The sequence below is a fragment of the Sparassis crispa genome (genome assembly GCF_003851025.1).
Source record: "Sparassis crispa DNA, contig_000004F, whole genome shotgun sequence".
Lineage (NCBI taxonomy): Eukaryota > Fungi > Basidiomycota > Agaricomycetes > Polyporales > Sparassidaceae > Sparassis > Sparassis crispa.
In genome coordinates this window covers 499,962-512,129 of record NW_020939751.1, presented here as the reverse complement: position 1 = coordinate 512,129, position 12,168 = coordinate 499,962, and the positions used below count along the sequence as shown (strand labels likewise).

General features: G+C 53.6%; 5 protein-coding genes across 5 annotated transcripts; 2 read left to right on the top strand and 3 right to left on the bottom strand.

Annotated features, from left to right (window-relative positions):
* Positions 1–770: 770 nt before the first annotated feature.
* SCP_0501790 (hypothetical protein) lies at positions 771–1,341 on the top strand (the record flags this gene model as incomplete). Its single annotated transcript, XM_027758244.1, has 4 exons — positions 771–887; positions 937–1,047; positions 1,101–1,188; positions 1,244–1,341. The coding sequence occupies 4 exons, from the start codon at positions 771–773 to the stop codon at positions 1,339–1,341; spliced, it is 414 nt and encodes a 137-aa protein (XP_027614045.1).
* A 719-nt stretch (positions 1,342–2,060) lies between these two features.
* On the bottom strand, positions 2,061–5,765 carry SCP_0501780 (predicted protein; the record flags this gene model as incomplete). Its single annotated transcript, XM_027758243.1, has 9 exons — positions 2,061–2,221; positions 2,322–2,673; positions 2,765–2,854; positions 3,018–3,049; positions 3,166–3,210; positions 3,267–3,338; positions 3,397–3,565; positions 3,623–5,082; positions 5,141–5,765. The coding sequence occupies 9 exons, from the start codon at positions 5,763–5,765 to the stop codon at positions 2,061–2,063; spliced, it is 3,006 nt and encodes a 1,001-aa protein (XP_027614044.1).
* Positions 5,766–6,010: 245 nt separating this feature from the next.
* SCP_0501770 (Probable phosphoglycerate) lies at positions 6,011–7,309 on the bottom strand (the record flags this gene model as incomplete). Its single annotated transcript, XM_027758242.1, has 9 exons — positions 6,011–6,054; positions 6,111–6,194; positions 6,247–6,457; positions 6,514–6,751; positions 6,817–6,827; positions 6,884–6,915; positions 6,974–7,115; positions 7,167–7,226; positions 7,280–7,309. The coding sequence occupies 9 exons, from the start codon at positions 7,307–7,309 to the stop codon at positions 6,011–6,013; spliced, it is 852 nt and encodes a 283-aa protein (XP_027614043.1).
* A 1,003-nt stretch (positions 7,310–8,312) lies between these two features.
* Positions 8,313–9,472, bottom strand: SCP_0501760 (predicted protein; the record flags this gene model as incomplete). Its single annotated transcript, XM_027758241.1, has 4 exons — positions 8,313–8,786; positions 8,842–8,949; positions 9,006–9,088; positions 9,139–9,472. 4 exons carry the CDS (start codon positions 9,470–9,472, stop codon positions 8,313–8,315), a joined length of 999 nt encoding a protein of 332 aa, XP_027614042.1.
* A 1,083-nt stretch (positions 9,473–10,555) lies between these two features.
* Positions 10,556–11,552, top strand: SCP_0501750 (hypothetical protein; the record flags this gene model as incomplete). The annotated part of the gene is made up of 4 exons (XM_027758240.1): positions 10,556–10,704; positions 10,757–10,854; positions 10,914–11,006; positions 11,059–11,552. The coding sequence occupies 4 exons, from the start codon at positions 10,556–10,558 to the stop codon at positions 11,550–11,552; spliced, it is 834 nt and encodes a 277-aa protein (XP_027614041.1).
* Positions 11,553–12,168: the final 616 nt, after the last annotated feature.

Here is a 12,168-nt window from a genome sequence, read left to right as displayed (position 1 = left end):
CTGACCGCCTGTGACTCAACTCGATGTATGGGCGCTCGAATGTTCATCGCAAGTATCATACCAGGTGTGCAAGTTTTTTTTTCGACCGTCGGCGTGATCTGACTTAAAATTCAACAGCTCTACAACTATCGGAGTGAACATCACTTATTTCTCGACTCGACCATCGCAAAGAGCAAAGAGTATTAGTTCTTTGATGACAGACTTAAAGAGAAGTTACAACCAGGGCGTTCCATTGCAGCTGTTCACCGTGCTTGATCGCGCTTGATCGCTCACCCTGGTCGCCGAGGCCTCCTATGATTTTGAAATCCATCTGCCAGGTCCTGGTGATAGTAGACCGATTTCCCAAGTACCCCGGTTTTACTACCACTTGGTCACGGTGATACATGCAACGTCCCGCATTGCGCTATCCACGGGGATCGGGACGGCTTCAATATGGTCCACTGTATTCCCTCAAACATTGTGGTATGCCTTCATTTTCTGGGGCGCTATACCTTCCGCTATTCCTAAGCTCCCTTGTTGGTCGTGCAACGCACTGCTCTGTTGATGTAGGTTGACGCATCTCAGCCGCCTTATGTTTCGTGTGTATATGTTGAATCGCGCGAAGCTCGGGGCGCCTCATGTTTCTCGTGGTATAAAGACAAGGAAAGTTGCAGTGTTCTTTACCAGTCTCATTCCCTCCTTGTGTTTTCTCATTGCTGCTCGTGTTGTTGTATTGCCATTGCTTCCCACACATTACAATCCGATCTTCAAGTCAGTATCACTGTCACATAATGCCTCGGTTGGCCACCCTCATTTTTGTCATCTGTGTCCTCGCCTCCGCTGCGTTTTCTTCCCCTGTTCCCGACAACGGAGCGTCGTTGGTGAAGCGTATCACCCACACCGGCAGGGTAAGTCTCATCATAAGCTAGTGCTACTCGTATTAAGGTCTCTTTCCAGGGCACCTGGTTTGATGTCGGCCTCGGTGCTTGCGGCTACACAGACCAGAACAGTGATCACATCGTAGCGATCTCTCATGATATCTACGGCAGCGGCGGCAACTGCAATCAGGTTAGTCTTCATATCAAATTCCTTGCGAAAGCATACTCTAAATCAGTATTCAGTACATGGCAATCACCAACAACGCCAACGGAGTGACCGTGATCGGTCGCACTCGTGACAAATGCATGGGTTGCAACGCTAACGATATTGGTGGGCGACTGTCAGATTTATATTCTCGAAAGCGGAAACTCACATTTATTTGCAGACATGAGTCGGTCTCTGTTTGAGGCGTTGGGAGCCGCCCTCTCTGTGGGTGTCCTCGACGTGTCCTGGCACTTCGAGAACTGGGATTACAACCCGTAAATAGGTCCGCAACGGTCACAACAGTGATCCCCATCAGGCGATATTTATTAGCATTTACGTTCTTTTGGGGTTTTCGAGATTGTTGTCCACTACTGTATCACTTCCCTTCTACAGTGGAAGCTTAGGCTGTCGGCCGTGTACTTAAAACGCGGTGCGACAATAGATCGGCGCTTTTGTACGTAGAGATGTCGGATTGCTTTTGCAGCGCGCTTTGGGTTTCCGTTGACCTACCTGCAAGCCTGTTTGCGCCCAGTCTTTGGTAGCCCATTCGGCTTTCACTGATTCGCGAGCATCAGACATCTTTCTATCTTGACGACGTTCACATTCGAGCCAACTCCACTGACACAGCAAAATTGTCGCCAGGATGAAACTGATACAATTGCGTACGAGACAAACAAACAAGTACCGCTAAATGTAATGCAATAGCTAACAAATAGTGCAAGTGATCCCGAGAAAAACATCTGACATGTACACCTCCAAGTGAGGCTTCTGCTTAGAGAGCGACGATCTGTATCAACTGTAAGAGTGAATCAGTCCATCTCTTCAGCAGATTCCGGCATAACCGGTGGCGCCTCGCGCTCTTGACACGATCATTTTCCCCATGTGAATCCATATCATTATTTCTTTCTGCTCTTCATTCCCTCCCGCCCGGGAGGGCAGGCCGAAGCGTCGGTATGTGGTTGCTTGTCGGAGCGGAACGAGTCGTCAAGTTGCGCTTATCATCGCAAGCCCAGCGACGCTAGCGCCTCCGAAACACGATCGTCGAACGCTTCCCCTGCAGAGTGCCGTCGCACGCCTGAAAGCGTATTCAGGAGGTCTTCGGCGCTGTACGGCGAGCCTGTCGGCATTGCAGCATACAGGTACTGTGCAGTCTCTTCGTCTGTGATGAAGACGTAGGACAAAACATCGGGAGTGGTGCATGCAAATGAGAGCAGGAAATGAAGACGTCAGCAACCTTGAACGGTGGTGAAGGTGCGTACCGTTAGGCTCCACCGAAGATAACCTCGATAGATGGACATCCTCGCAGTTACGATCCCGGCACTCTCCTCCTCCTGGAATTTCATACCGACATATCCGTTTCGTGGGGTCCATCAAAACTCTTCCCGCAGCGACCATCTTCAGGGGCTCGAGATCAATAGATGATGCCACATTGAGGGCTAATGTCTTGTTAGTTCGTTGATGTACGCTTGCAGAGCCACCAGCGCCCGACGGGTGTTGTAAGTAAGGTCGTAAGGTAGGGTAACAGTCTAACGGCGAAGAGTAAGCAGTAAATCCAGAAGTTTGCTCTTGATCTTGCTGTAGCTCTTGATCAGTACTTGAAAGCGAGTCTATCTGATGTAGATGGTAACCCCGTCAGTACATATCGACGGAGCGACGCATCTCTGGGATTCATCGTAAAAACGAAGGAAAGGCTGTCACGCACCTGAGCCGACGCCACCGCATCAGAGCTGACAACGTCGACTTGAGCCTCGATTCGAGATGGAATCCAACTTGCATAGTGTGTTCCGTTAACCTAAATAATGGAAAAGAACGAAAGGGAAACGAAGCGAAAGAATAGAAGTACAGGAAAAAAAGGCAAACGCAGACGAGTGAGAAGGAAAAAAAACAAAAGGTATATGTTAAGCCAAACTCTCCACAACCGCATGAGGCGGCACGAAGAAAGAACGGATCCTTGCCACTTGTTCTTGCCGTGCTTCAGCGGTCAAAACTACATCAGTATCATCATAAAATCATATTATGAGATAGTGTGACAATGAGCAAACAACGGAAAAAGAAAGAACAAGGGTGTGAGGAAGATAGCGACACGCGAACATCAGCACTCGCCTTTGTCACCCGTGGTGGCATGCTCCAAGGAATTCATGATCACATCTAGAGGCAACGTCAGCTAGTGTAACATCAAGCCGAAGCAGCGCAGAGAGGAGGACCGATTGGGGTTGCAGCGCTGCTGTCAGATGCCGATACTGATTCTGGTAATGGTATTGACAACTGTAGAGGGCCTGATGCTGCTAATTAGAAAGATAGAACAGTTAGTGCAACAAACAGTTTCTAACTGACCAGACGGCGAAGGCACGAGCGTCGAGTTCTGTTCTTCCTTCGCCACAACGTTGGGCGTTCCCACCTCAGTAGAATGACTGCTGGATCCCGCCAGTGATTCGGCATACAACGAATCATCCTCCTCTCGCTTAACAGCGGCGGCTGTTGGCGGTGTTGATCTTCGGGACAACTACAGACACGGGCATATCAACAACACGAACAACCTGGCGGCGAAGGTAGCGCTCACAGTGGCAAGCTTTCGCAGTCTGGTCTGCTCTCTTTGTGAGATAAGCTCTCGCATCTTTCTGATCTCCGCTTCCTTCGCAAGCAGTGCACTCGGAGACATGAAGCCCGACGGTGTAGAGCTAGGAGACATAACTCTTGACGACCCCAGCATTCCAGGTAGATGGGAACTAGAAGCCGACGCTCCTCCGTACGACCCGCCTGCATCGTACTGCTGATCATCACCATTGATGGTATGCTCTATCTCGTCTTCACTATCGCTGAGATTGATGACGCAGCGCCGCATCCCATTGATACCGGCAAAGGAACCGTGTTTCCGTCTCATGGAAGAATGATAGTGCCCTGAACGATGCCCATTGCTCGAATGCGAACGCGAAGGACCAGGCTCCATGTCGACAAAGTCGGCAGCGACAGGCCGCTTCCCCGATCTGCGCGATGCTGGCCCCACTGAACCACGTCCCATCGAACCCGACCGCGAACGCTCCAGCACCAATCCAGGTATCGCATCCATGTCTGTATCGCTGCCGTTCAACGTAAGGTGCCCACTGTCCGAGGTTTCAACGGTGGAAGACGACGTGCTCGAGGAGATTTCTGTCGACGACGGTGGTGCAGGCACGTACGTGGTAATTGGAGACGCGTTATCAGACATCGACATCGATCTGCTCGGCGACGCCGACGGCGGAGAGGCGTACAGCGCGTCGTTGACTGCCGACAAACCAGGAATCGGCTCATCGATGTCCATATCGTCAAACGTGCTCGTCCGACTCAATGGATGTGCTCTGACGGGCACTGCCTTTCCCTTCTCGCTCGAACTGCCACCCGCAGGCTCGATGCTCTTCAAAAAATCATCCACTGATTTGGGAACCTCTGCTGCCATCTCCACGTCCGTCGGCTCGGCCATCGTAGGTGTAGAAGGGGTCAATACAGTGGTTAACGACTGTTGCTTGAGTCTACGTGAGTCCAGAACCGCCTTACGAGCCAACAGCTCTTGGCGTCTCTGTTGTTCCATATCGAGTAAGTTCGCATTGGTAGGGGCTGAAGGCGTGGGTGTAGAGGGAAGGCCAGGAACAAAAGAAGGTGCCGCTACAGACAGACCATACGTTTTGGAGGATAAACTTGCAGAGTCAGTTTTAACACCGCCTTGAGGGACAGCCGGTCTCGGCGGGAGGCTAGGATGATCGGGTCCTGGGCGAGCAGCGATGGACGGCTGCGAGTAAATTGACGTAGGGTCTGTACGGGGCGCAACATCGGAGATGAGCGCATTCTGCTCCTGGAACATCGTCGGCTCGTATGATAGGATTCCGGTGGTATCAAGGTTTGAAGGAAGTCGAAGGTTCAACTCGACGAAGACGTAATAGACAATTGCACGGGTGAGGCCACAATTGACTAGGTACTCCGGAGGGACGCCCCAGCCAAGGAGATCTAATACGATATCTTTCGCAGCGTCATATTGGGCTTGGTTCACTATAATATCGACAATAAATCAGCAGATTACAGTGAAAGAGCCACAATGAATACAAACTTGACAGTCCTGGTCGCACATGATTGGCATCGACTGCGTAAGGAAGGGCCGGAGAGGGCAGCTGCGGCTCGGAAGCTGACGCAACGCTACTCGCAGAATCGAGCGGTAACAGGACTACGGGTTCTGTATTGATCAGTGGTGGCGGTGCCTTTGGAAGACTCGGCTGTTTGACCAATTCTTGCGGAGGAGGCCGTGGTGGTTCCGGGACGGCAAGCCTCGCTGGCCGAGGGACCGGAGTGGGGGGAGCCGTCTCAGAGTCGCTGATCTCGCCTTCTTCTCTTGCTTGGCCTTCATCGACTTCCATAGCGTCCGATGCTGGTGGTGGTGTAGAGTGCGACGCAGTAGATGCTGTTGGCGCTGAAGCTACAGAAGACGCACCAGATAACGGTTCTTCCTGACCGTAATCAAGCTGGATCGAGGAAGAAACCGCAGGAGAGCGGGGCGGCAGACTACTCATCGGTTCAACCAGAAGAGATAATGCTTTTCGACGCTTTGACTTGAGGGTCAGAAGAGCAGCTGCACGAAGAGACGCGGCGGGATCCTCAGCAGTCACAGATGAACCTGGCGCCGATCCTGGCTGATGGTGGGTGTTCTGGGATTGCTCTGACGCAAAGTGATCAGACATTGTGGGAAGTACCGCCTGAGCGATGAATCAAGAGGATAAAGGGAGAATATAGGTGACGAAGGTTGAGTATAACGGAGAGTGTGCATAAGAGTGTAAGCACACGGGCGCTTATCTTACATCCTCAGTTCCTCACGCACGGACCACCTCTCTGGACGAATTCATCCTTCATAAAAATGATTGTATAGTTATCAACAACTTGCAACATAACTACTACATCTATCCAGCTCCCGAGGCGTGCAGGGTCATTAGTTGAATCTCACACCAGCTTTCACCACCAAAGGCAAAATTCCTGCAAGCATATCGAGCTGAGCCATGAGTGAGAATTTAGTCGATCAAACCACTTGCCTCCCGTCGTGAGAGCGTACGGTGAACGCCCCATCGATGCCAGCAGTCCGTTAATGATCCCTCCATGAGCTGTTATTGAGATGTCTACGATCACCAGTCGGTATCCTGCGTACGACGAAATATAGTAGACACTCACAAACTTCCTCATCTCTTTCGAAAATTCGGTCCAACACCAAACCTGCACGCTCTTTGACCTGCGCTTTGGTTTCTCGTTCTGGACCCCAGATCAAGTCTTCCTCCGTAAATCCCGGCTCAGCGGTGTAGACTGGAGGGGGGAAGTTTTTGTAGATCTTCGACAGTGGGTTACGCATGTCGCACGTGTGCTCCCCGAACTCCTCGCGAAGATTCTGGCGACACCTGTCAGCGAAGAACAGAAGTATAGCAAGAAGGTAAAAATCATCACTTCAAGGATCGTGACATTCTGCTTTCCGAGAATAACTGACTTGTTGAATGTGAAGTCCCAGGTGCTCAACGCTCTGTGCAAGGGACTAGCATAACAACGCTCGGGCATTGGGATGCCGTGAACCATCTCAGCTGTCCACGCCGAGCGAGCAGCCTCAGCTTGAGCGTTACCGAGCTCGGTGAGGAGGGGGTCAGGACCCCAAGTGATCTCGCCGTCACCATTGAGCTTGGACCAGTAGCTGCAAGTAATATCCATAACACCCATGGGCATATAGTGAGAGGATACAACCTTGAAACTGCTTACTCGTCCCATGCCTGCGATCGAGAAGACTGTTCAACACGCACCCAAGCAGAGAAGGAGCGATGCGCACCTTCGTACCGTACTTCTGTTCCCCCACGTTGTCTATCGTAAGATTCGTTATATAATCTTACCCATAGGACGAACGTCTAAGTAAACGTACGAAATCCTTGACCATGTCGGCCCAGAAATAAGACCTTATACGTAGTCCCGGCTGGAGCAGTTCTATTCAATTCGGCAACCCGAGTTTTGAACTTGTCCCAGTGGTCTGGAGAATCATCTAGGAGACCGAGACGAGGCGGAAACTATAGCATGCATTTATTGGCGCAATAAGAGGAAGGAAGATTTACACTCACAGCTGGGATGCTTGAAGGATCCGCGTTGGGGTCATCCTGAGCAAAAAAGCCAGACACTATCTGCAAGTAACGGGTGTCAATGAAACTTCGGAGCAGCCAGACACTCTACCCACGGAATAATCTCGAAACGGCGAGGTGTGCATTGCGGTGACTGGCAAATCAAATATCCCGACGAGAAACGTCGTTGGGAGGCTCTGCGAAGACTTCGAATACTTTGGGATCGCTGGATGATGGCGCCAGCTTGTTCACATAAAGCATCCAGCTGGAGGTGAGGTAAGCGCGAAACGACGGTCGACATCGATGATGGTGTCTCGAAAGAATATTTGCGCATGCGCGGACGGCAGCTAACATGCCTCTAGTACGCAGCGCATGATGTCGACGTCGGTAGTTCAGACATGTCGCACTAAATAATTGCATATCTTTCTGGACGAGAGGCTAGTCTGCTTGAATTGGCGGGTGTCACACGGACTCACACCGTACTATGTAGCTAGTTCAGATTCCTGGTTGTATACGTATTGCATGTCTTTCTGGACGCCAGTGGCATTTGCATCCCGACGAACATTTTCGTACGGGTCAAGTATCGCAGAGGCCACCGAACCTCACCTCCTCAAACGTTGTTCGCACTTTAGTGATCAGATTACAATGGCGCTGCTAGGGCGACTTGCGAAATGCGCCCGAGCCCTGTATGTTCTTCACGGTAAACATCTACATGAATATTCGAGCCCCACACAATCTGCCGCGGCTGTATGCAGCGCGACGAGCGCGTCCTGCGAGAACGTTTCGCTGGGGAAGTTGAGACTAGCTGTCGCGTTCACCGAGAGCGCGAATTGGCTAAGCATCACCGTGACTTGTCGCGCGACGTCGCAGATGTGCCGAGGAGGCAATCGCCGATTATAGGTACCTCGTATCTCGTATGCGGACATCAACGTTCTTGTTACCTAGCTATAAGGCTTTTGCGGCCTTTGGTGGTCCTTAAGTCGCGGGAAATGCACTGAACCGAGCTCGAGTGTATTCGGAAGGCAAGTTTTCAGCGAGTAGACGAAAAACCCATCTACGCGGTTGAGCGCGTATTCAACGCCTCGGCTAACTCCGACGCCTCGACTATAAGCCCTGCGTGCTGATGAGGAGATGAGGAGAGTACGTATCTCACAGGCTACCAAACCGCTCCTTCATGTAATCCTCGAACGTCGTTCGCCGCACCTCGGGGAACAAGTCCCAATGACACTCCCAGCGCGACCTGCGGAACGTGCCCGAGCCCTGTATGCTCTTCACCACGAAATAAAAATCGACCGGGATGTTCGAGCTCTGCGCGATCTGCGGCGGCGCCTCCGCGGGGTGCGCTGCGAACCGGTGCGCCTCGTCGTGCGAGAAGTAGCGCACGCGCACTTCGCGGCGGCTGTATGCGCGGAGCAGCGCGACGAGCGCGTCCTGCGACAGGGCCTCGCTGGGGAAGTTGAGCGTCGCGTTCGCGGAGCACGCGGGCTGGCTGAGCGTCGCCACGACGTAGCGGGCGACGTCCCGCGTATGGGACCAGTCCGCCAGAGCGGCACCGTCCCCGATGACGGGAACTTCGTATGTGTCTTGGTCCTGTGCCCAGGGGCACCAGAATGTTTCAGGTATCTGCAACACGGGCGGGGGTGGATGTCCGCGCGCGTACGACAGGAATGGGACACACCTGGTCGTAGAGATCGCCTACCCCTATGAACGTGAACGTGATCTGTCCGGACTCGACGGCGGGATGGAGCTTCAGATGCAGCGCAAAGCGCTCCTTCTCGTCCCACAGCTGTGTGCGACGTGCGTCATTAGCCCCCGCGAACAAGTGGTCGATGGACAACCCACAGGCATGATACGCGCCCCCGGATCGCCCGGGGCGCGGTACGCCTGGTGGAAACCGAACTCGGACGGGTAAAAGCGTCGGACGCCTGCGCGGAAGAGGTCGGGTGCCGCCAGTAAATAGGACGGTGCGACTCACCAGCTTTAATCGCGGCATCGAGGATGGGGTACTGCGCAGCGACGCCCGGGCCGTTCAGCACGGCCACGACGGCGTCCACGCCGCGGAGGGCATCCACGAGCTCATCGCCGCCCTTGGAGTAGTCTAGGGTGACCACCCTGAGCCTTGGGTGACTTTTCAAAGATTCGTCCAGACTCTTCCCTGGTCGCATGATGGCGACCACGGTAGGCTGGTAGTCGGGAATATGGGTGTCGAGGAGAGCTTTGAAGATGACGCTCCCGAGCATTCCTGTGGCACCGAAGAGCGCTACAGTGTTCAGGGGGTGGAGATCTAAGGCGGGTGCAGGAGTGGACATGGTGAGTATTGTAACGTGCTGCAGGTTAGGCCCTGAGAACTTGTTAAAACACAGCAGTCAAGTTATATATGCAGAGTCAAAGTACGGTGCATCAGAAGGCCACGGGTACGGAGTAGCTGAGCAGCTCTGCTGGTGTGAGTTTGATGTCGACGTCTACGTCATCGGATGAGATATGGAGTAGGCCTTACTCCGGCCCCGAGAGTCGGTCGAGAGCACATTTGGGTCTGCCAAGATATATGTCGGGTATATGCATCCTGATATTCGTTGCACCGATCCAAGAATACAGAAGTCCATCCTCAGGCAGGATTCCGACCGTCGTCGACCAGCTACGCATGCACTGCCAACCGATACAAGTGTTCGACGACAACGGATCGACAATCTGGATTTACTTGCGCCGACTGCTAGCCTATACGCAGATAGAAAGACTGGCCTCGACATAGAAACACAAGCATTGGTCTTGAAATTTGAAAGTTTGACTCTTCGACTTTGCAATATTTGTATTGACGCCTGAGTCCCCCTGCGGCTCCCTGCCTCTGCGCTGCATAGTTTGGTTTTCGGACTTCTCATGGGCATGAAGCTTACAGCTTGAGGCTTGAGGAGGTATCCAAGTCCTCGTGGACAGACTTCCATGGGAAGCGAGTACGACAAGGAGAGAGGACCAAGGACGGGAAAAATCCACGCGTAATCTGGAAGCGCATCATGATTTGGTTTTGTATTCATTGCGCCCGGACCATTAGAGCGTCCGCACCTTCACGAGTCTCTATACAGAGGTTGTACTTGGCCTGCTGCCCAGCTCGAGGACTTGTCTCTGACTAGCTCGAGGGAAGGTGCACCTCGTGAGCAGGTCGACAGGCGGACGGGGACATCATGATCCTGCCATGGCCAGCGAGTTCCCCATCCGGTCAGGTCGCGCTGGGCAGCTGAGCGGGCCAAGCCGCCGGTACAAAAACCCGAGACCGAGTGCGGGCTGCGTCGAGGCCAACTCTCTTCCCCCTCGAGCTCGAGTCCACGGCCCCGACGTCGAGCACCAGTTTATAAGGCCCCGTCTCCACGTTCGACACGCTCATCGCAACGTTGTACACCATGATTTCCTCGACGATCTACGCTCTATCTTTCCTCTTCGTCGCTGCGACCGCGCTACCGCTGGCACCGCGCGACGTCGTCGCCCCGCCCATCACGTATCCTGTTGCTGGTACAGTGTGGACGGTTGGCGCGACGGAGACTGTTACATGGTGAGTAGCGAAACTTCCGGAGCATCGCGCCCTTTGACCACGTCATGTCCAGGGATACCTCCAACCTACCTCCAGTCGCGAATATTACGAACATTAACGGAGAGGTCGTCTTGGGCTATCTCACAGCCGACAGCGAGAACCTTGATTTCCGTGCGTCCCGACTCGAACGTCGAAAGTACTCTCAGTCTCATCTAAGTTGTATCCGACAGAATCACCTCTAGCTCAAAATTTCAACATCACTTCGGGTTCCGTCCAGATCGTCGTACCAGACGTCCCATACCGGACAAACTACATCCTCGACCGTGTGTCTCTCCCACTTTCTTAATGACATATGCGTGTCTAACACCTTTCCAGTTATGGGTGACTCGGGGAACATCAGCCCGACCTTCACGATCGTCGGCGGCTCTTCATCCTCCAGTTCCGCTCCCGCAAGCTCCACCGCGCCATCCTCGTCCTCACCCGTATCCTCGTCCCCGGCGGCATCACCCTCCGCGCCCTCGTCAACCGCCGTGTCCTCACCTGCCGAGTCGACCCCCGCGACGGCCGCAGACGCAGCCCCGACATCTGCCGTTTCCTCACCTGCCCCGAGCAGCGTTGCGTCTTCAGCGCCATCCAGCGGCTCCAGCGGAATCGCTTCTCCGCCGCCCTCTAGTGGTATTTCCGCGCTATTGTCAGGTTCGTCTACGAGCTCTGCGCGGACGTCCGCAAGCACCTCTGCAGCGACCAGTGCGACGAGCGCGGCCCCGAGCGCGACGCACACGAGCACGAGCGGCGCGTGGTCCTGGCAGCGCGCGAGCGGTGTGACGTCGCTCGCCGTCGCGGCGCTCACCGCGTTCGTCGTGCTCTGATCTGGTACGAGGTGCGACTACGACTCTCCGCGATACCCAGTTGGTGTGCGGAGGAAGGTCATCGGTCATCTCACGGATTTTCGCTGTGGACTGTGAACTGTACTGTGGTTCATGGACTGGACACGATGCATCACGGCATTTACGCCTTGTACATTTACGCCTTGCATATTTACGCCTTCTATGCGTTCCCGCCTTCCGCATCACGCTTCTTGCATTACACCTTTAATCTTGCATCGCGATGGCGGACCCTAATTACGACGATATCACCGCTTTGGATTTTGCTTGCATATAATGACGTTGACGTTTGTGTACATACTAGTAGGCTACTGACTCGGTAGTGGGAGGAGAGGTTAGCGGGGCGGTTGTTTGGTTGCGCTGCGCATGTGCTGAGAAGTAGGTAATTGCGAAAGAGGTTTGCTACTACCTTGAACGTTTGAACTCTGGCACGAGTTCTCGCCGCGCATAATCGATCTGTCACTGCGCAGACAGCCGGACAGATATTCTGCGCGACGCGTCCATCACATGACTCTCGCCACAGACGCGTCGCGCACGTGGGCAGAAAGTACGGTCACGGTCAGCGCGAGACTCGAGTGGCGGTCACAACTCTGTAATATTG